At 44.4% G+C, this 21,448-nt stretch overlaps 1 protein-coding gene across 3 annotated transcripts in view; it reads right to left on the reverse strand.

Moving 5' to 3' along the window:
- Window positions 1–1,228: 1,228 nt before the first annotated feature.
- mcrip1 (MAPK regulated corepressor interacting protein 1) overlaps window positions 1,229–21,448 on the reverse strand; it is a 28,200-nt gene continuing 7,980 nt past the window's right edge. The window contains exons 1-5 of one of the 3 annotated variants that reach the window (XM_072483672.1): window positions 15,512–15,686; window positions 13,846–13,970; window positions 4,336–4,434; window positions 2,859–2,914; window positions 1,229–2,080 (exon numbers count right to left, since the gene is read on the reverse strand). In XM_072483672.1, coding sequence (XP_072339773.1) covers window positions 2,060–2,080; window positions 2,859–2,914; window positions 4,336–4,434; window positions 13,846–13,970; window positions 15,512–15,570 — 360 coding nt within the window. In that variant the 5' untranslated portion in view covers window positions 15,571–15,686 and the 3' untranslated portion in view covers window positions 1,229–2,059. Of the gene's footprint in view, window positions 2,081–2,858; window positions 2,915–4,335; window positions 4,435–13,845; window positions 13,971–15,511; window positions 15,687–21,448 lie in introns of those variants that run through there. The other 2 variants (XM_072483674.1, XM_072483673.1) reach the window with 2 other exon arrangements.

Here is a 21,448-nt window from a genome sequence, read left to right on the forward strand (position 1 = left end):
AGTGAAGGAACAACGATATTTCAAAGTCTGGGTGATGAATGACTGAAGGAGAACTTGCAAGTGGTGGTGCTGATGTTCCCATGCCTCTGCTGACCTTGTTATACTAGATGGCAGAGGTTGTGGGTTTGGAAGGTGCTGTGGAAAGAGCTTTGGTGAGTTGCTATGGTGCTGGTACACACTGCCGTCACTATGGCTCGGAGAGAGGGAATGAATGTTTATGGTGGTGGATCAGGTGGCAATCAAACAGGCTGCTTTGTTTTGGATGATGTCAAGCTTCTTGAGTGTTGAAGCTGCAATCATCCAGGCAAATGGAGAGTATTCCACTCCTGACTTGTGCCTGGTAGGCAGTGAGCAGGCTTTGGGGAATTACGCGAGTTGCTCGCTGCAGGATTCCTAGCCTTTGAACTGCTCTGGTAGCCACAGTATTTATATGACTGGTCCAGTTCAATGGTAACCCCCAGGCTGCTGTTAGTCTGTTAGCTCTGTTCTATTTGCTGTACATCACAGCTTAGAGAGTTTGTTTAAATTACTTTGCTACACTGTCTGCACCATTCACACCAACAAGAATTGGACAACGGACACAAACGCTGGACTCATAAATGAAGTCAGTTTTATTTACAACACTTCCCCACTTATGCATCAGGAAGTTCGCATAATTGTACAATTCCTCTGACAAATACAATCCTTCTAGCTCTCGAGTGTGACATGTCCGTCCTACAGCTGAGTACAAACTCTGATACATCCTCTCTCATCAATTAGACAAGTTGCCAATGTTAGTAACAATTTATGTCCCAGTGATGGTTACAATACTTAACCCTTTCGTGCCCAGGATGCAACTGCTGAAGGAAAGGGATGGAGAAAAACTACTTTTGGAAGCTTAGATTTCTGGCAAAATGACTTGCACTGTATGAGAGTTGCTCACTGTTGAGAAAGCTGGAAGATTCCTGGGATAAGCCCAGGTTTCTAAGCAGTCCTCCTGTCACATTCAGTACACTTTATCCATGGTGGCTGGAGAACTTATTAAAAGGACCAAGCCAGAGGAGGAGACTGTTTTAGACATCTAAATCTGATCAACCACAGCTCAAAGTCTACATCCCCACCTACCCACCCAGCCTGACAATTATCATCGTACACAGTGGAGAAAACCAGAGCATAGAAATACAAATTTTTTTTTTAAAAATCAAGATTATTCCCCCGCCCCCGGCCCCCCCCCCCCCCCCCCCCCCCCACCAATTTAAAAAAATTTAAAGACTTATTTGAAAGCTGGAAGCTTATCTATCTGGAATACAAACCTAAAATGACTCAAACTTGTGGCCTGTATACGGAAAACCCGTTTACGATCACATCACACAGCTCACTGCTTCAAGCCCAGTCACTGAACATGGGCTCTTCGCTTTCCCACATCAGGAATGGCTACATACAGTGCAAGTCGAGTAGGATGTTTCAACAAATCTGTTCTCAACCTCTAGCCATGGCAATGGTATTTCAATCAAACAAAATCTTAAGTCATTGCGGTTTCTGCATCATTCAATAGGCTACATTTTGTCCCCCCCCCCTCCCAACCCAATGTTTCTGAACAGGGACTATTCAGAAGATCCAGTCTGGTTGTTGATGCCAAGCAAATGACGGAGAAAACTCACAATCGGAGGCCAGTGAGAAGAGTTTCCAAAAAAACGCACCTCCTGAGGGCTTTATACTGCTCAAGGCAGAAAGGAGTCTGAATTGTGGCCATGACATGTCAACTGGAGCACAGCTCCTGACAGAAATGGAGAACAGGTGGAAAATAAATCAGTTAAAATTAGCACCATCTACAAACTTTCGGGTTTTTTTTGTTACACATGCTGACTGCATGCATCCTCAGGTCTGTTAAAGGTAACCGACAGGACATCCATTCTACTGGAAGAAAGTGGGCCGGCTCTGGATTCCTCGCCAGCCAGAGATCAAAGGAAACAAACTTCAAAAGGAAGCTCCTGAGGATGTTGAAAGAAAGATCAAATCCAGCCAAAAAACAGCCCTTAAGACTTCTTAGCATCTGACATACCCCTCTTCTTTAAATCACTCAAGTCGACGGGTGTGAAATCTGAAAAGCAAATACCTTCATTTAGAACGTGGCCTGTGTTCAACCAATAATAAGTGCCCGCGCAGAGGGTGTGGGGGTGGGACCACCTGTGCAGCTGAGGGCAGGGTTCATGTGCAGGTCCAGGTGAGGTGCAGGGTACGTGACTGGGCTGGTGTGGGGGTGCAGCGCAGCGGGAGGCGTAAACTGGCATTGGATAATTTATATACATTGACGAATCATGGATACGCTGCAATGTAAACTCAGAATAAAGTCTTTTGGTCTTTTATTTTAGATTTGTCATCAGTTACATTTTCCTCATTATCTCTGCTGTCATGCAGGTTTCTCGTGACGAGATACTCATTCCAAGCTGACCTGAGTGTGCTCAGGTCATCAACGGATACACTCAGAACACAAAAACTCACCATCCTATCTCTGATCTACATCTAGCCAAGGGGGAGAAGAGAGACTGGGTCTGAACTAAATGCCCCGGAGAAGCAGAGAGGTCAAATGATGTTAAGATAGAATGCTAGTTTGAAAGGCCGCTGTGATGTTTTTTTCTTTAATTAAAAAATGTTGGAAACCAGCAGTGAAAATCCAAGTGTTTACGAAATTTGAGTTCACAACTTTGGGCAGCGCAAGTGCTGATGTCACATTGTTAAATACAATTTGTAACAAAGGTCTCATTGTGCAAAGAAAACAAAGAAATTGTGCCTGTGAGGACAGATGTTTTACAATATCAGTGCTCAGGTTTAACACCAACTTGCCCACACAATAGTAAAATTACTTTGAAGTAAATTACCAATAAATGCAGCAACAAGAGGTTGCATCTCAAGTGTCTTGAATAGCTCAGAAAACCTGAAGAAAAGATTACAACATTTGTTTTTCCAACTTATTCCTGCATGACATTCGTAAAAACCAATCAGAAAAAAATGTTGGCATTATTTGGGTCTGTCAGTCGCTGTAAAGTTTTGCTTTTTTAATTTAGAGTACCCAATTCGTTTTTTCCAATTAAGGGGCAATTTAGCATGGTCAATCCACCTAGCCTGCACATCTTTGGGTTGTGGGGGTGAAACCCACGCAAATACGGGGAGAATGTGCAAACTCCACACGGACAGTGACCCAGAGCCAGGATCGAACCTGGGACCTCGGCGCCGTGAGGCAGCAGGGCTAACCCACTGCGTCACCATGCTGCCCTCCTGTAAAGTTAACAAGAACAGGTTATATAATCTTTCATAAAAACAGAAAGTCTAGCAGCATCTGTGGAGATAGAAAGAGTTAACGTTTTGAGTCTGTACAACTCTGAAGTAATATTGGACTCGAAACGTTAACTCTGGTAGCAGAATAATCCCGGGGATGGAGGGATTCTCTTACAAGGAGAGGTTGAGTAGGTTGGGACTGTACTCATTGGAGTTTAGAAGAATGAGAGGCGACCTTATTGAGACAGATTGGATTCTCAGGGGGCTTGCCAGGGTGGATGCCAGAGGTTCTTTCCCCTTGTGGGAGAGTCTGGAATCAGAGAGCATAATCTCAGAGTAAGGGGTCATCCATTTCAGACAGAGAGGAGGAGGAATTTCTTCTCTCAGAGGGTAGTGAATCTGTGGAATTCTTTACCACTGAGAGCCGTACAGCCTGGATCATTATGGATGTTCAAAGCTAGGCAGCACGGTGGCGCAGTGGGTTAGCCCTGCTGCCTCACGGCGCCGAGGTCCCAGGTTCGATCCCGGCTCTGGGTCACTGTCCATGTTTGCGTGGGTTTCGCCCCCACAACCCAAAACGATGTGCAGGCTAGGTGGATTGGCCACGCTAAATTGCCCCTTAATTGGAAAAAAATTAATTGGGTACTCTAAATTTATTAAAAAGAAAAAAGTATGTTCAAGGCCGAGATAGATTTTCAATCAGTATGGGAATCAAGGGTTATGGGGATAAGATGGGAATGTGGAGTTGAGGATTATCATATCAGATCAGTCGTGATTTCATTGAATGGCAGAGCTGGCTCGATGGCCGAATAGCCATCTTCTGCTCCCACATCTTACAGTCTGCAAGTGTCTGACTATAGAGGAGACAGGCAGCTCAGCTTGAAACAAGCATTGGTCTTTTCCTGCAGTGTGCAAGTAGGTATCTTGCATCTTTTGCAACATATCCAAATGAGAGGGATTCAACTTTTTCTAAAAGCTTTTGCAAAATAAAAAACATGTGGCTTTTGCAAGAGGTTTCCAATTCATAGTGGAAGATTTCCCCCTGACCTCCCACACCAGCCTCAACCATCCATTACTCACTGTGTAGATTTGGATTTGGATTCTTCTCTACGTACTGGACAGGGCCTCGTTCGTTTCCTGACATCTGACTCCTCAGCTCTCGCTCCACACACTGCCAAGCTGCAAAACAGGTTCAGATATCTGGATAAAAGCAAATTACTGTGGATGCTGGAATCCAAAACGAAAGAGAAAATGCTGGAAAATCTCAGCAGGTCTGGCAGCATCTGTAGGGAGAGAGAAGAACTAATGTTTCGAGTCTGATGACTCTTTGTCAAAGCTTTCACAAAAAGCTTTGACAAAGAGTCATCGGATTCAAAATATTAGCTCTTTTCTCTCCCCACAGATGCTGCCAGACCTGCTGAGATTTTCCAGCATTTCCTCTTTCGTTTCAGATTCAGATATCTATCAGGCTGGAGTGAGGGAAGAGGATAGCCTTTGGTAAAATGCTGTCCACCCTCCCTTCAGCTTCTTTTCCCGAATTTTAAAAAGACGAACAAGAGTTTTCATGTTAAATTCACAGCATCAAATATTTCAAATTAATTTCACAAGCCCCAGGAAGTCTTGATCTTTTGCCTTTCTATAGAATCATAGAATTTACAGTGCAGGAGGCGGCACATCGAGTCTGCACTGGCCCTTGGAAAGAGCACCCTACACAAGCCCACGCCTCCACCCTATCCCTGTAACCCCACTTAACCTTTTTGGACATTAAAGGGCAATTTGTCATGGCCAATCCACCTAACCTGCACACCTTTGGACTGTGGGAGGAAACCAGAACACCTGGAGGAAACCCATGCACACACGGGGAGAACGTGCAGACTCCGCACAGACAGTGACCCAAGCCGGGAATCGAACCTGGGACCCCCTGGAGCTGTGAAGCAACTGTGCTAACCATTGTGCGACCGTGCTACCCCCAAGTCACTGCCCAACTCTGTAGATTTAAACATTTCTAACTACAACAAGAGTCATGTATTTTCCTAAACGGGGATGTAGCCACAGAATAGCTTTTACAATTGTTTTTCTCCCAAATCTGGCTGAAAATTATTTCTGGCCTTACTTCATACTATGATTACAAGCTGAAGTTTTCATTATAATAAAGCCCTAGCTAAACAATAGTCCAGTTCCACATTACAGAAACCGCCGCTTTTGCTTTAAAAGGGACAATTCAGTAGGATTTCCACAACACCACAATTCCAAGCCTACAGTTTCAAACAGGAAGATCGTCACCCCTTTGGCAAAGTTCAACTTTCTGCACTGGGTAACCACTGAAACTCCAAGATGTGCATGGAGAAGCCATAACTGCCAGCTGCTTCTCAAAGTTAATTCCACTGTTGGGAAGCAGCGTTGCCAAGGCAGGGCCCCAGCTCCATACTTCTATTAATCAGGACTATTAATCACTAATCTTTGTTCAACTGAAGTCAAAACAGAGGAACAGAGTAGTACATCTGTCACTGTAAAATGTATTGGCAGTGCTGGCACAAGATGCTCCAAAGCACAAAAATGCTTTAACGAGAAAGCATCAAAGCTTAAATGCGATCAAAGTCCTAAGGGCCTTAGACAGGTAAAGGCAACGTAACTCCACAGGGTTCTTTGTAAGATTAGAAAGCTGTGATGCTAGGGCAGCACGGTGGCGCAGTGGGTTAGCCCTGCTGCCTCATGGCACCAAGGTCCCAGGTTCGATCCTGGCTCTGGGTCACTGTCTGTGTGGAGTTTGCACATTCCCCCGTGTTTGCGTGGGTTTCACCCCCACAAACCAAAGATGTGCAAGATAGGTGGATTGGCCACGTTAAATTGCCCCTTAATTGGAAAAAATGAATTGGTGCTCTAAATTGTTTTTAAAAAGCAAGCTGTGATGCTGCACTACCAGCTCAGAAATCATTCAAAGTCCAAGCAGACCCCCTGGAATACACCAGCTGATGAATAGAAGATCATTCAAAAAGGTGTAACAAAGTACACCTGCTTGGAATTCCCCAGGTAAACACACATCTCTGACAGTGAAGCGCTTTGTAGCGGTAACACATCCAATTCTGGCAACTAAATATCCCAGGGTATAGATGCTTCAGGAGGAATAGAGAGGGAGGTAAAAGGGGTGGAGGAGTTGGATTACTGGTCAGAGATGATATCACAGCTGTGATTAAGGAGGGCACAATGGAGGATTTGAGCACTGAGGCAATATGGGTAGAGCTAAGAAATAGGAAGGGTGCAGTAACATTGTTGGGACTTTACTACAGGCCTCCCAAAAAGCGAGCGTGAAGTAGAGGTACAAATACGTAGACAGATTATAGAAAAATGTAGGAGCAATAGAGAGATTTTAACCTCCCCAACATTGAATGGGACTCATGTAGTGTTGGAGGCGTAGATGGAGCAGAATTTGTAAGGAGCATCCAGGAGAGGTTTTTTTAAGAGCAGTATGTAAATAGTCCAACTCGGGAAGGGGCCATACTGGACCTGGCATTGGGGAATGATCCCGGCCAGGTGGTTGAAGTTTCAGTCGGTTATTACTTTGGGAATAGCGATCACAATTCCGAAAGTTTTAGAATACTCATGGACAAAGACGAGAGTGGTCCTAAAGGAAGAGTGCTAAATTGGGGAAAGGCCAAGTATAACAAAATTCGGCAGGAGCTAGGGAATGTGGATTGGGAGCAGCTGTTTAAGGTTTGCTAGTGTCACACGGGAGGGTTTAAACTAGTATGGCAGGGGGATGGGCACGGGAGCAATAGGTCAGAAGGCGAGAGCATTGAGGGAGAACTAGGGAATAGGGACAGAGTGGCTCTGAGGCAGAGCAGACGGGGAGAAGTTGCTGAACACAGCGGGTCTGGTGGCCTGAAGTGCATATGTTTTAATGCAAGGAGCATTACGGGTAAGGCAGATGAACTTAGAGCTTGGATTACTACTTGGAACTATGATGTTGTTGCCATTACAGAGACCTGGTTGAGGGAAGGGCAGGATTGGCAGCTAAACGTTCCAGGATTTAGATGTTTCAGGTGGGATAGAGGGGGATGTAAAAGGGGAGGCGGAGTTGCGCTACTTGTTCGGGAGAATATCACAGCTATACTGCGAGAGGACACCTCAGAGGGCAGTGAGGCTATATGGGTAGAGATCAGGAATAAGAAGGGTGCAGTCACAATGTTGGGGGTATACTACAGGCCTCCCAACAGCCAGCGGGAGATAGAGGAGCAGATAGGTAGACAGATTTTGGAAAAGAGTAAAAACAACAGGGTTGTGGTGATGGGAGACTTCAACTTCCCCAATATTGACTGGGACTCACTTAGTGCCAGGGGCTTAGATGGGGCGGAGTTTGTAAGGAGCATCCAGGAGGGCTTCTTAAAACAATATGCAAACAGTCCAACTAGGGAAGGGGCGGTACTGGACCTGGTATTGGGGAATGAGCCCGGCCAGGTGGTAGATGTTTCAGTAGGGGAGCATTTCGGTAACAGTGACCACAATTCAGTAAGTTTTAAAGTACTGGTGGACAAAGATAAGAGTGGTCCGAGGATGAATGTGCTAAATTGGGGGAAGGCTAATTATAACAATATTAGGCGGGAACTGAAGAACATAGATTGGGGGCGGATGTTTGAGGGCAAATCAACATCTGACATGTGGGAGGCTTTCAAGTGTCAGTTGAAAGGAATACAGGACCGGCATGTTCCTGTGAGGAAGAAAGATAAATACGGCAATTTTCGGGAACCTTGGATGACGAGTGATATTGTAGGCCTCGTCAAAAAGAAAAAGGAGGCATTTGTCAGGGCTAAAAGGCTGGGAACAGACGAAGCCTGTGTGGCATATAAGGTAAGTAGGAAGGAACTTAAGCAAGGAGTCAGGAGGACTAGAAGGGGTCACGAAAAGTCATTGGCAAATAAGGTTAAGGAAAATCCCAAGGCTTTTTACACGTACATAAAAAGCAAGAGGGTAGCCAGGGAAAGGGTTGGCCCACTGAAGGATAGGCAAGGGAATCTATGTGTGGAGCCAGAGGAAATGGGTGAGGTACTAAATGAATACTTTGCATCAGTATTCACCAAAGAGAAGGAATTGGTAGATGTTGAGTCTGGAGAAGGGGGTGTAGATAGCCTGGGTCACATTGTGATCCAAAAAGACGAGGTGTTGGGTGTCTTAAAAAATATTAAGGTAGATAAGTCCCCAGGGCCTGATGGGATCTACCCCAGAATACTGAAGGAGGCTGGAGAGGAAATTGCTGAGGCCTTGACAGAAATCTTTGGATCCTCGCTGTCTTCAGGGGATGTCCCGGAGGACTGGAGAATAGCCAATGTTGTTCCTCTGTTTAAGAAGGGTAGCAAGGATAATCCCGGGAACTACAGGCCGGTGAGCCTTACTTCAGTGGTAGGGAAATTACTGGAGAGAATTCTTCGAGACAGGATCTACTCCCATTTGGAAGCAAATGGACGTATTAGTGAGAGGCAGCACGGTTTTGTGAAGGGGAGGTTGTGTCTCACTAACTTGATAGAGTTTTTCGAGGAGGTCACTAAGATGATTGATGCAGGTAGGGCAGTAGATGTTGTCTATATGGACTTCAGTAAGGCCTTTGACAAGGTCCCTCATGGTAGACTAGTACAAAAGGTGAAGTCACACGGGATCAGGGGTGAACTGGCAAGGTGGATACAGAACTGGCTTAGGCCATAGAAGGCAGAGGGTAGCAATGGAGGGATGCTTTTCTAATTGGAGGGCTGTGACCAATGGTGTTCCACAGGGATCAGTGCTGGGACCTTTGCTCTTTGTAGTATATATAAATGATTTGGAGGAAAATGTAACTGGTCTGATTAGTAAGTTTGCAGACGACACAAAGGTTGGTGGAATTGCGGATAGCGATGAGGACTGTCTGAGGATACAGAAGGATTTAGATTGTCTGGAGACTTGGGCGGAGAGATGGCAGATGGAGTTTAATCCGGACAAATGTGAGGTAATGCATTTTGGAAGGTCTAATGCAGGTAGGGAATATACAGTGAATGGTAGAACCCTCAAGAGTATTGAAAGTCAAAGAGATCTAGGAGTACAGGTCCACAGGTCATTGAAAGGGGCAACACAGGTGGAGAAGGTAGTCAAGAAGGCATACGGCATGCTTGCCTTCATTGGCCGGGGCATTGAGTATAAGAATTGGCAAGTTATGTTGCAGCTGTATAGAACCTTAGTTAGGCCACACTTGGAGTAGAGTGTTCAATTCTGGTCGCCACACTACCAGAAGGATGTGGAGGCTTTAGAGAGGGTGCAGAAGAGATTTACCAGAATGTTGCCTGGTATGGAGGGCATAAGCTATGAGGAGCGATTGAATAAACTCGGTTTGTTCTCACTGGAACGAAGGAGGTTGAGGGGAGACCTGATAGAGGTCTACAAAATTATGAGGGGCATAGACAGAGTGGATAGTCAGAGGCTTTTCCCCAGGGTAGAGGGGTCAATTACTAGGGGGCATAGGTTTAAGGTGAGAGGGGCAAGGTTTAGAGTAGATGTACGAGGCAAGTTTTTTACGCAGAGGGTAGTGGGTACCTGGAACTCGCTACCGGAGGAGGTAGTGGAAGCAGGGACGATAGGGACATTTAAGGGGCATCTTGACAAATATATGAATAGGATGGGAATAGAAGGATACGGACCCAGGAAGTGTAGAAGATTGTAGTTTAGTCGGGCAGTATGGTCGGCTTGGGCTTGGAGGGCCGAAGGGCCTGTTCCTGTGCTGTACATTTCTTTGTTCTTTGTAAATCCACATTTGAAATGTGGGAGTCTTTTGAGGAAAGGTTGATTAGAGTGCAGGACAGACATGTCCCTGTGAAAATGAGGGATAGAAATGGCAAGATTAGGGAACCATGGATGACGGGTGGAATTGTGAGACTAGCTGAGATGAAAAGGAAGCATACATAAGATCTAAGCGTCTTAAAACTGATGAAGCTTTGGAGGAATATCGGGAAAGTAGGACAAATCTCAAACTCTCAATAAAGAGGACTAAAAGGGGTCATGAAATATCTTTGGCTGACAGGGTTAAGGAAAATCATAAAGCCTTTTATTCGTATACAAGGAGCAAGAGGGTAACTAGAGAAAGGATTGGCCCACTCAAAGACAAAAGAGGGAATTTATGCGTGGAGTCAGAGGAAATGGGTGAGATTCTTAATGAGTGCTTTGCATCGGTATTCACCAAGGAGAGAGACATGACAGATGTTGAGGCTAGGGATGGATGTTTAAATACTCTAGGTCAAGTCGGCATAAGGAAGGGGGACGTTTTGGGTATTGTAAAAGGCATCAAGGTGGACAAGTCCCCAGGTCCGGATGGGATCTAGCCCAGGGCACTGAGGGAAGCGAGGGACGAAATAGCTGGGGCCTTAACAGATATCTTTGCAGCATCCTTGAGCACGGGTGATGTCCCGGAGGACTGGAGAATTGCTAATGTTGTCCCTTTGTTTAAGAAGGGTAGCAGGGATAATCCAGGCAATTATAGACCTGTGAGCTTGACGTCAGTGGTAGGCAAACTGTTGGAGAAGATACGGAGGGATAGGATCTATTTACATTTGGAAGAAAAAGACTTATCAATGATAGGCAACATGGTTTTGTGCAGGGAAGGTCATGTCTTACAAACCTAATAGAATTCTTTGAGGAAGTGACAAAGTTAATTGATGAGGGAAGGGCTGTAGATGTCATATACATGGGCTTCAGTAAGGCGTTTGATAAAGTTTCCCATGCAGGTTGATGGAAAAAGTGAAGTCGTATGGGGTTCAGGGTGTACTTGCTAGATGGATAAGGAACTGGCTGGGCAACAGGAGACAGAGAGCAGTGGTGGAAGGGAGTGTCTCAAAATGGAGAAAGGTGACTCCACAGGTGTTCCACAGGGATCCGTGCTCGGACCACTGTTGTTTGTGATATACATAAATGATCTGGAGGAAGGTGTAGGTGGTCTGATTAGCAAGTTTGCAAATGATATTAAGATTGGTGGAGTTGCAGACAGCGTGGAGGACTGTCAGAGAATACAGCAAAATATAGATAGATTGAAGAGTTGGGCAGAGAAATGGCAGATGGAGTTCAATCCACGCAAATGCGAGGGGATGCATTTTGGAAGATCTAATTCATGAGCGGACTATACGGTCAATGGAAGAGTCCTGGGGAAAATTGAGATCTAGATGTTCAGGTCCATTGTACCCTTGAAGGTGGCAACGCAGGTCGATAGAGTGGTCAAGAAGGTATACAGTATGCTTGCCTTCATCGGACGGAGTATTGGGTACAAGAGTCGGCAGGTCATGTTACAGTTGTATAGGACTTTGGTTAGGCCACATTTGGAATATTGCGTGCAGTTCTGGTCGCCACATTACCAGAAGGATGTGGATGCTTCAGAGAGGGTGCAGAGGAGGTTCACCCGGATGTTGCCTGGTATGGAGGGTGCTAGCTATGAAGAAAGGTTGAGTAGATTAGGATTGTTTTCGTTGGAAAGACGGAGGTTGAGGGGGGACCTGATTGAGGTCTACAAAATTGAGAGGTATGGACAGGGTGGATAGCAACAAGCTTTTTCCAAGTGTGGGGGTGTCAATTACAAGGGGTCACGATTTCAAGGTGAGAGGGGGCAAGTTTAAGTGGAACGTTTTTTTTACGCAGAGGGTGGTGGGTGCCTGGTACACTTTGCCAGCGGAGGTGGTAGAGGCGGGCACGTTGCATCATTTAAGATGCATCTAGACAGATATATGAACAGGCAGGGAACAGAGGGAAGTAGATCCTTGGAAAATAGAAGACAGGTTTGGATAAAGGATCTGGATCGGCGCAGGCTGGGAGGGCCGAAGGGCCTGTTCCTGTGCTGTAATTTTCTTTGTTCTTTGTAATTCCTAACTTGACACGTTTCGCAATTTCATATGCACCTCTTCAAATCTTTTGCATCAAGCTCAGAACAGAAAAGGATGAAAAGCAGATTAAAGCAGCAGTGCCAGCTGTTAGTTCATGCTGTTGATTGTTGATGAAACCACAGGATGTTGTTAGCAGGACTTTAAAGCAGAGCTTCTAGCAGCATGGGACCTTGGCAGAAATGAATACCAATTCTCGAGCCAATCAGAACACTGATTATCTATTAAAAAGGAAACTTTACATTTCACTCAAAATGTCTGTCGCTTTTAAATCCAAGTAACCAAAGCCAAAGGCAGCCACATCCTGTTTGGAAAAGTGTGCATGTCAGCTTAGGCCTGGGCACAAGTAAATGCCACCAATTTGACAGCCGGGAACTTGTACAGTTACCAGATGGCTGAGAATTAGTTCTAATATTATTTCTAATATTGGAACAAAATATATGCCAAAGTAAAAATAACATTTAATGCTGAACTGTTTATTTACACCTAGAATATTTAAATGAACAACGCTCTCCACTTTATCTAGGGACTGGTGTACTAAAAGGTTTATTTTTAAGAAGGAAATCACTTTTCCAATCCTTATAGCTAAGCTGCACAGAATGGCTATGAGAAGGGGAATGCAGGCAACTGATCCCAAACCCCTAACAATTGGACCAGTCATTCGTTCACCTCTGGTGGGATAATCCTAAATCCACCCTGCACGCCATTTAATCTCCACACCACGGATGTGCGAAGAGCCCTGTACGTGCCAAACCTTGGAAAATTGTAGCTGCTCTTTGAAAGAATGGATTTGTGATTTTGCTGCCCCCAGCACAGTTCAGCACCTTATGCTTAGTCAGCTATAACCATTTCTCACACAAGCCTCATCAGAAACCCGAGCGTTCAGACGAGGCAATCACCCAACTGCTAGTTACTGTGGTAAAGTTAAACTCAGATTTTGTTGCACAAGCTTAAGGAATTCCAAAAACCATGCTCCAGGAAAGCAACCAAATTGTGTCACTGACATCAAACAAGAAGAATCATCAGAACCCTCTTAAAGGACTAACAAATGTAGGAGTTTTGTAATGTCTTTAAGGTTATTCAACAATTCCATAAATGTACTTGACACTGAGCCACATCAGAAGGTACGGTACAGTAAAGTCACCATTGTCCCAGATGACCATAGGCTCCCCTTTGCTGGGGAGAGCTGGCTGGTGATGATTTAACCCGAGGGTCACCACACCTCGGAAGATGGCAAGGTTGAGAAGGCAGGGCCTTCATGAATAATCTCAGCCGGTACAGGAATTGGACCCTGCGGCACAAACCAGCTGTCTAGCCAAGTGAGCTAAATCGACCCCATCAATATAAGATTGGTGAAAGAGGTAGTGTATTAAAGGAGGAGAGAGAGGTAGAGAGGTTCAGCAAGAGTTCCAGAACTCAGGGCCTTTGCAATTGATGTTACAGCCACTGTAACAAGGGGGTTATCTCTTGTATCCTGGCCAATATTTATCCTCCAATCAACATTACAAAAACAGATTATCTTATTACCACATTGCTGTTTGTGGGAGTTTGCTGTGCACAAATTGGCTGCAATGTTTCCTGCATTGTAACAGTGACTACATTTCAAAAGACATTTACTGACTGTAATGGGATACCCTGTGATCATGAAAAGTGCTATATAAATGTACGTTTGCCTGTCTGGGAGTCCTTTGTCTTCACATCAATCTCAATGTACCTTCATGTATAAATCTGACATTTTCTTCATGTGCTGGAGTATAAATGTCTTGTGGTGCAGTGTTCGTTGGAGAACGTGGTCCATTGTTTCGTTTGCCATTGTAAACAATCCTTGGTGCAGGTGAGCTGGAAGAAAGGAAATTAGTTCACATTTAGGCTAAAATAAAAAGTTTAAATTCTCTAAATATTTGATCTTGTCAGTTGGATAAACATCAGATAGGATCACTAAATGCTTCAAGCATTCGCCTTTCAACCACACAATGGAAAGGCAGCAGCCACGGTAACCTGCCCCCATCACCATAGCAACATTCTACCACAGTACACAAAGCGGGGGTCCAGGGGAGGAAATTTATTCGCAAAACAATATCCAATTTTCTCTGTTCAAATTATTATAGACCATTTTACCCTAAAACCCCCTGGCTAGAAACCACATACATAACAAGGAAAAAGTCTAACAAGTGAGTCAACCAAACACGTCACTTGCCTACAAGAACCACAACTAGATGAAGTGCACCACTGCACAGTTGCATTAATTGGCAGACAATCTCACTTAAGAGTTATGAGCTCAGAGCACTCGGTAAGTGGCTGTAAATGCGTGCAATTAATAGCTCAATTATAGGAAAGGCACCAACGACCAGCTTCACACCTGCTCTAGCCTTTAAATTGAAAGATTGAGACTGGAGTTCAAATAACTACAGGTCAAATTTTCACCTCCCAACATGAAATGCAAGGTCAGAGATCGGCTAGTTGAGGACACAAACACATCTTACTTATCTACCTTTGCCATCGTAATTAGGAAGTGGTTCACTGACGATGATCAGGGAGAGGCACATATTAAGTGCCCGGAACAAGGGTTTATTTTACTTTCTGCTTATCCCATCCACACACTTGCAGCTGGTGTGCTGAGCAATGCACAAACTACGCTGGGCACTCGTTAGAATTGCACTTGCCCGCACAGCAAGTTGCGGTTTGTCATCTACCCGAAAGGTACAGCACTCTCCACAGGGCATATGGAGCCGGTATGAACAAGCAAGCAATTGTGTGTTTTTTTTTAAACAAATCACATTAAAGGACAATCAATGAGCAGCAGTGACTTAATCAGGAAGTGTCAGTTAGAATAGTGAATTCAATAAATCAGGTACAGGCTTCAAAACAAAGAGATGGGGGGAAAAAAACATTGTATCGAGAGAGAGAGCAAGAGGCAAGAAATAAAAAAAGTAATAAGTTATTTTATTTGCACATTTTTCTTTTTCAATCTCCTCCAGTAATTAAAAGCTGAAGAATTGAGAATCAGTATTCATAGAAGTTAATTTTCAGTGCCAGAGAGGCTGGTTCGCAGTCATTAAGATTTGCCACTGTTCAAAGTTTAACCTGGAATGTAAAGCCCTAACTTTTTGTTAGGCGTTTAGACTGCATCTGTTCGATAAATACAGGAACTTCACACCGTTCCGTGCATTTTAATGGGGAGTCAGACAACATGATGCCATTTACCCCTCAGCTTCTGTAGGAGCAGCGCATTTCAGATAGAAACTTATGGATTTCTGCGTTTAGTTGGACCTGTGGGGCCACCAGAGTTGCTGCCTGATTTATACATAAGTAACAGCGAACACCATTGCCGTCGCCATTAGTTTATTTCAAATAGCAAAAATCCAGTCCAGTATCCTCACCTTAAATGTAGCTTTCTTGGCTCATTATTTCTGAATAGCAAAAGTACTTCCAAAGACATGTCGATAAACTCAATGAATTCAAATATTGGGAAGTCCTTCCTTCATTTTCTTTTACTTGAAATATGGAATTTAAAAATATATATCCATCTTGCATGCACTTATCCCAGAAAAAACCTGAATGGTAAAATCAGCATAGAATCATACAGCACATCAGAGACCATTCAGCCCATCATGCCTGTGCCAAGAGCTCTCCATTTCATTCCACTCCCCTGCTCCTTCCTTCAAATTATCTCCCCTTCCAAGTATTTATCCAATTTCCCTTTGAAAGTTATCATACGCGGCACGGTAGTACAGTGGTTAGCACTGTTGCTACACTGTCAGGTACCCGGATTAGATTCCCAGCTTGGTCGCTGTCTGTGTGGAGTCTGCACGATCTCCCCGTGACTGCGTGGGTTTCCTCCGGGTGCTCCAGTTTCCTCCCACAAGTCCTGAAAGATGTGCTGTTGGGTGAATTGCACATTCTGAATTCTCCTTCGGTGCACCTGAACAGGCGCCGGAGTGTCTATGTTCTATGTTCAAACTAGGGGATTTTCACAGTAACTTAATTGCAGTGTTAAGGTAAGCCTACTTGTGACACAATAAAGATTATTAGATCTGCTTCCACCACCTTTTCAGGCACCGCATTCCAGATCATAACTCGTTGGATAAAATTAATTCTCATCTTCCTCTAACTCTTCTGACAATTCCCTTGTATCGGTGTTCTCTGATTACAGACCCCCAATCACTGAAAACCCTTCCCCCTTTTTACTCTAACCCGAGGAGGCAGTGGTGTAGTGGTATTGTCACTGGACTAGTAATCCAGGGACCCAGGGGAATGCTGTGGGTTCAAATACCACCACAGCAGATGGCGAAATCCGAAATCAATAAAAATCTGGAATTTAAGAGTCCAATGACGACCACAAAACCTTGTCATGAAAACCCATCTGGTTCCCAAATGCCCTTCAGGGAAGAAAATCTGCCTACATGTGACTCCAAACCCACAGCACTGAAAATGTACTTTTAGGAGTGTGGATTCTCATTTCTTCAACTTTTAATCACTGCAGGAGATTTAAAAAGAAAAAATGTTTAAATAAAACAGTTTTACTTTTTCTACATTAACTGCCCCCTGAAATGGCCTAGCAAGCCAGGGTAATTAGGGATGGGCAATTGAGTAAATCTCTGCTGCAATCTCAGGTCAAGTGGTGTCCAGAATTGAACGCAATCATCCAGTGGAGGTCTGACCCATGCTTTAGCAAAACTTCCTTGTGAAGAGGGATCAAGGAACACATTACAGGGAAAGGACACAAATTCTGAAATTCCTCCCACAGTCCAAAAACGTGCAGGTTAGGTGATTGGATATGCTAAATTGCCTCTTGGGTGTCCAAAATGTTAGGTGGGGTTACTGGGTTACGGAGATACGGTGGGGGCGTGGGCCTAGGTAGGATGTTCTTTCAAATGGCCGATGTGGACTCGATGGGCCAAATGGCCTCCTTCTGCGCTGTAGTGATTCTATAAGGAACAAGATAAGGAGAATAAAATTAACCAATTTCTTGGTGCTCCTCCAACAAGAAACTTTTTCTCCCACGATTGGTGGAACACACCAACACCACAAGTGATTGAAACAATTGAAACATGGATGCATTTAAGGGGAAGTTAGATAAGTGTAAGAGTGAGTGGGACTAGAGGGTTAATAATGGTAAATTTAGATGCGAAAAAAAGACAGGAGCATAAACACCAGGATGGACAGGTTGGGCCAAATGTCCTGTAGCATGTATCCTATGCTGTGGAGGGAAAATTCCTGCAGATTGAAAGTGGCAAATGCCACTCCACTCTCCCCAGAAAGGAGGGGAAAAAAATCCAGGGATCTATAGGCCGGTTCGCCTTACATTAATCTACAAGGGATGCAATAAATGGACAATTAGATAATAATGATCTGATTAGGTACAGTAACATGGATTTATGAATGGAAAGCATGTTTGTCAAACGCTTTTGGAGTTCTTTGAGGATACTACTAACAGAATTGATAAAGGGATGGATGTAGTGTACTTGTATTTTTGGAAGGCTTTTGATTTTAAAAAAACACGGGAGGTTTATTAGCAAAATTAAAAGCACGTGGGCTAGGAGGTGATAAACTGGCATGGGTTAAGGACTGGTTAACATGCAGAAAAGAGTAGGAATAAACAGGTCATTCGCGTGTTGGCACGCTGTGACTAATGGGGTACCACAGGGATCAGTACTCAGGGCCCCAGCTGTTCACAATATATATCAATGATTTGGATGTCGGGACCTAATGTATTATGTCCAAGTTCACGAACGACACAAAGCTAGGTGGGAATGGGTGTTGCAACGATGATGCAAAGTGGCTTCAAGCAGACGTGGACAGACTTAGTCAGTGGGCAAGAACATGACAGATGGAATATAATGGGGAAAAGTGTGAGGTTATCCACATTGGTAGAAGGAACAAATTTCATTCATTCATTCAAATGTGGCAGCACGGTGGGGCAGTGGTTAGCACTGGTCCCAGGTTCGATTCCGGCTCTGGGTCACCGTCCATGTGGAGTTTGCACATTCTCCCAGTGTTTGCGTGGGTTTCGCCCCAACCCAAAGATCTGCATGGTAGTTGGATTGGCCACACTAAATTGCCCCTTAACTGGAAAAAATGAATTGGGTACTCTAAATTTATATTTAAAAAAGGAACAAATGCGCAGAATATTTCTTAAATGGTAAGAGATCTGAAAATGTAGATATAAAAGGACCTGGGTGTCCTTGTCCATAAGTCACTGAAGGCTACCATGCAGTAGGTAATTAGGAAGGCGAATGGTATGTTGGCCTTTATCACAAAAGGATTTGAGAACAGGAGTAGGGTGTGCAGTTTTGGTTCCCTTACCTTAGGAAGGATATTATTGTCACAGAGGGAGTGCAACAAAGATTCATCAGGCCCTGTTCCAGGGACAGAGGGGCTATCTTATGAAGAGAGCTTGGGCAAACCGGGCCTGTTTCAAAGTCTATGATCTCATTGAAACATGCAAAATATTTACAAGGATAGACAGGGTCGCTACAGTTAAGATATTTTCCCCTGGTTGAGGAGTCTAGGACCAGGGGACTCAATTTCAAAATAAGTGGAATGCCACTTAGGACCAAGATAAGGAGAACTTTTTAAAATCAAGGGTTGTGAATCTTTAGAACTCTCTACCCAAGAGGCCTGTGGAAGCCCTGTCATTGAGTATGTTTAAAGTAGACATTGACAGGTTTCAAAATGCCAATGGCAGAAAGGAATGTGGTTAATGTAGGGAACAAAGCTTTTAAGTGGATAATCATACTGAATGGTGGGAAGGTTCGATGGGCTGAATGGCCTTTTCCTGCTCCTGAGCAGAATATAGCCTAAATATAAAGGGCAATTACAAAGCATTTGTGAAGTACTTCAGAACGAAATGGATACAAAGGATTTACCAGGAAGGTGGAGGACAGAGAAGCAGAATCGCTCGATCATTTGGCTTTGTCAACCACTGAAAAGAGACTGCAATGCCTAAATTCCAAGGAACAGTGCAGACTAAAATAAGCACCTGAACGGATTAAAACAGCTTCATCACATGCTTGGCAGTTTCAATCTTTTATTAAACACAAACATGGGTTGGTAGCCCTTTTTCTGTGAAACTAGAGCTGTAATCAGATTACTTACCACATGCCGTAGAGGAAAAATGAAGTCAATATACTAGCGTAATTTAATGCACCCTCAAATTGCACCCCGCTATGCTACCCACTGACACCAGTGTGGCGTAGCTCAAACCGGTCTCAACAATGGCTGGGTACTGTCACAGTCAAAGTGGACAAAATATGAACATTTCACTCATTATGCTTCACTGTAATCCTAATGACAAAACAATCCATTCTCTTCACAATGGCTTCCATGAAGCATTGCTGGCACAATGTCAGCAACCTCCTTGGTGAATGGGAGATCAGTAGATGGGAAAACCCTGTTCAACAAGGCTCAGCAGCGGCCAAGTGCACCACTGATAGACAAGAGGTTGGGGAACTAATACATGATACCACAGTATTGACGGACATATCCCGGATTTATAGGAACAACCTCCCGTCCCCCGGGCCGGTTCCATCATTGGCTAATCTGCAATGGGATTACAACAGGTGGTCATTTTTGGCCAGTGCAGTCACGATGGGCCAAAAGGCCTTTTCTATGCTGTAGACCTTTTGATGACTCCAACCCAACATCATTGCCCCACATCCATAAAAAGAACAGTCAGGCAACAGAAGTGGTAGGAAATTATCAGCGCCAATAGCAGAGGGTGCCTGTGACATTCAATGGCATTATTACTGAATCCTCCAACAGTGGCCAGAAATGTAACTGGACTTGTTATATAAATACAGTAGCTGCAAGAGCAGAGAATTCTGCAGTCACTGACACCGTGACTCCCAAATCCAGCATCTACAAGGTGCAAAGCAGGAGTGTTGAGGAATATTCTCCCCTTACTCAGGTGAGTGCAGCTCCAACAACACTTAAGAAGCTCAACAGAATCCAGGACAAAGCCTGCTTGACTGGCACCCCATCCATCTTCAACATTCACTCTATCCGCTACCATGCACAGTGGCAGTTACAAATTGCACTGGATTAATTCTCGAGGCTTCTTCAAAAGCACCTTCCAAAGCGACAACTCTTATCATACAGAATTTTTGTCATTTTTATCAATGACCTAGAGGAAGGCGCAGAAGGGTGGGTGAGTAAATTTGCAGACGATACTAAAGTCGGTGGTGTTGTCGATAGTGTGGAAGGATGTAGCAGGTTACAGAGGGATATAGATAAGCTGCAGAGCTGGGCTGAGAGGTGGCAAATGGAGTTTAATGTAGAGAAGTGTGAGGTGATTCACTTTGGAAGGAATAACAGGAATGCGGAATATTTGGCTAATGGTAAAGTTCTTGAAAGTGTGGATGAGCAGAGGGATCTAGGTGTCCATGTACATAGATCCCTGAAAGTTGCCACCCAGGTTGATAGGGTTGTGAAGAAGGCCTATGGAGTGTTGGCCTTTATTGGTAGAGGGATTGAGTTCCGGAGTCGGGAGGTCATGTTGCAGCTGTACAGAACTCTGGTACGGCCGCATTTGGAGTATTGCGTACAGTTCTGGTCACCGCATTATAGGAAGGACGTGGAGGCTTTGGAGCGGGTGCAGAGGAGATTTACCAGGATGTTGCCTGGTATGGAGGGAAAATCTTATGAGGAAAGGCTGATGGACTTGAGGTTGTTTTCGTTGGAGAGAAGAAGGTTAAGAGGAGACTTAATAGAGGCATACAAAATGATCAGGGGGTTGGATAGGGTGGACAGTGAGAGCCTTCTCCCCCGGATGGATATGGCTGGCACGAGGGGACATAACTTTAAACTGAGGGGTAATAGATATAGGACAGAGGTCAGAGGTAGGTTCTTTACGCAAAGAGTAGTGAGGCCGTGGAATGCCCTACCTGCTACAGTAGTGAACTCGCCAACATTGAGGGCATTTAAAAGTTTATTGGATAAACATATGGATGATAATGGCATAGTGTAGGTTAGATGGCTTTTGTTTCGGTGCAACATCGTGGGCCGAAGGGCCTGTACTGCGCTGTATTGTTCTATGTTCTATGTTCTATAGAAGAACAAGGGCAGCAGACGCATGGGAGCGCCACTAGCTGTAAGATTAACTCACAATGCCGTCATTTCAATGCAACAGTGTTGGGCCCAGACACTGAATCAAAACTATTCTGTTTAATTCCAGCTCCCTTCCCTTTCCCATTGTGCTTTGAGATTTTTCTTCATGTGCACGCTGCCTCTCAAATGTTCTCACTGGCTTCAACTGCCACAAGTGGTAGCACATATTGTACTCCAATCTCCACATTCACGAAAACAATTTGCCCTGA

This window comes from Scyliorhinus torazame, chromosome 18, assembly GCF_047496885.1.
Source record: "Scyliorhinus torazame isolate Kashiwa2021f chromosome 18, sScyTor2.1, whole genome shotgun sequence".
NCBI classification, from domain to species: Eukaryota; Metazoa; Chordata; class Chondrichthyes; order Carcharhiniformes; family Scyliorhinidae; genus Scyliorhinus; species Scyliorhinus torazame.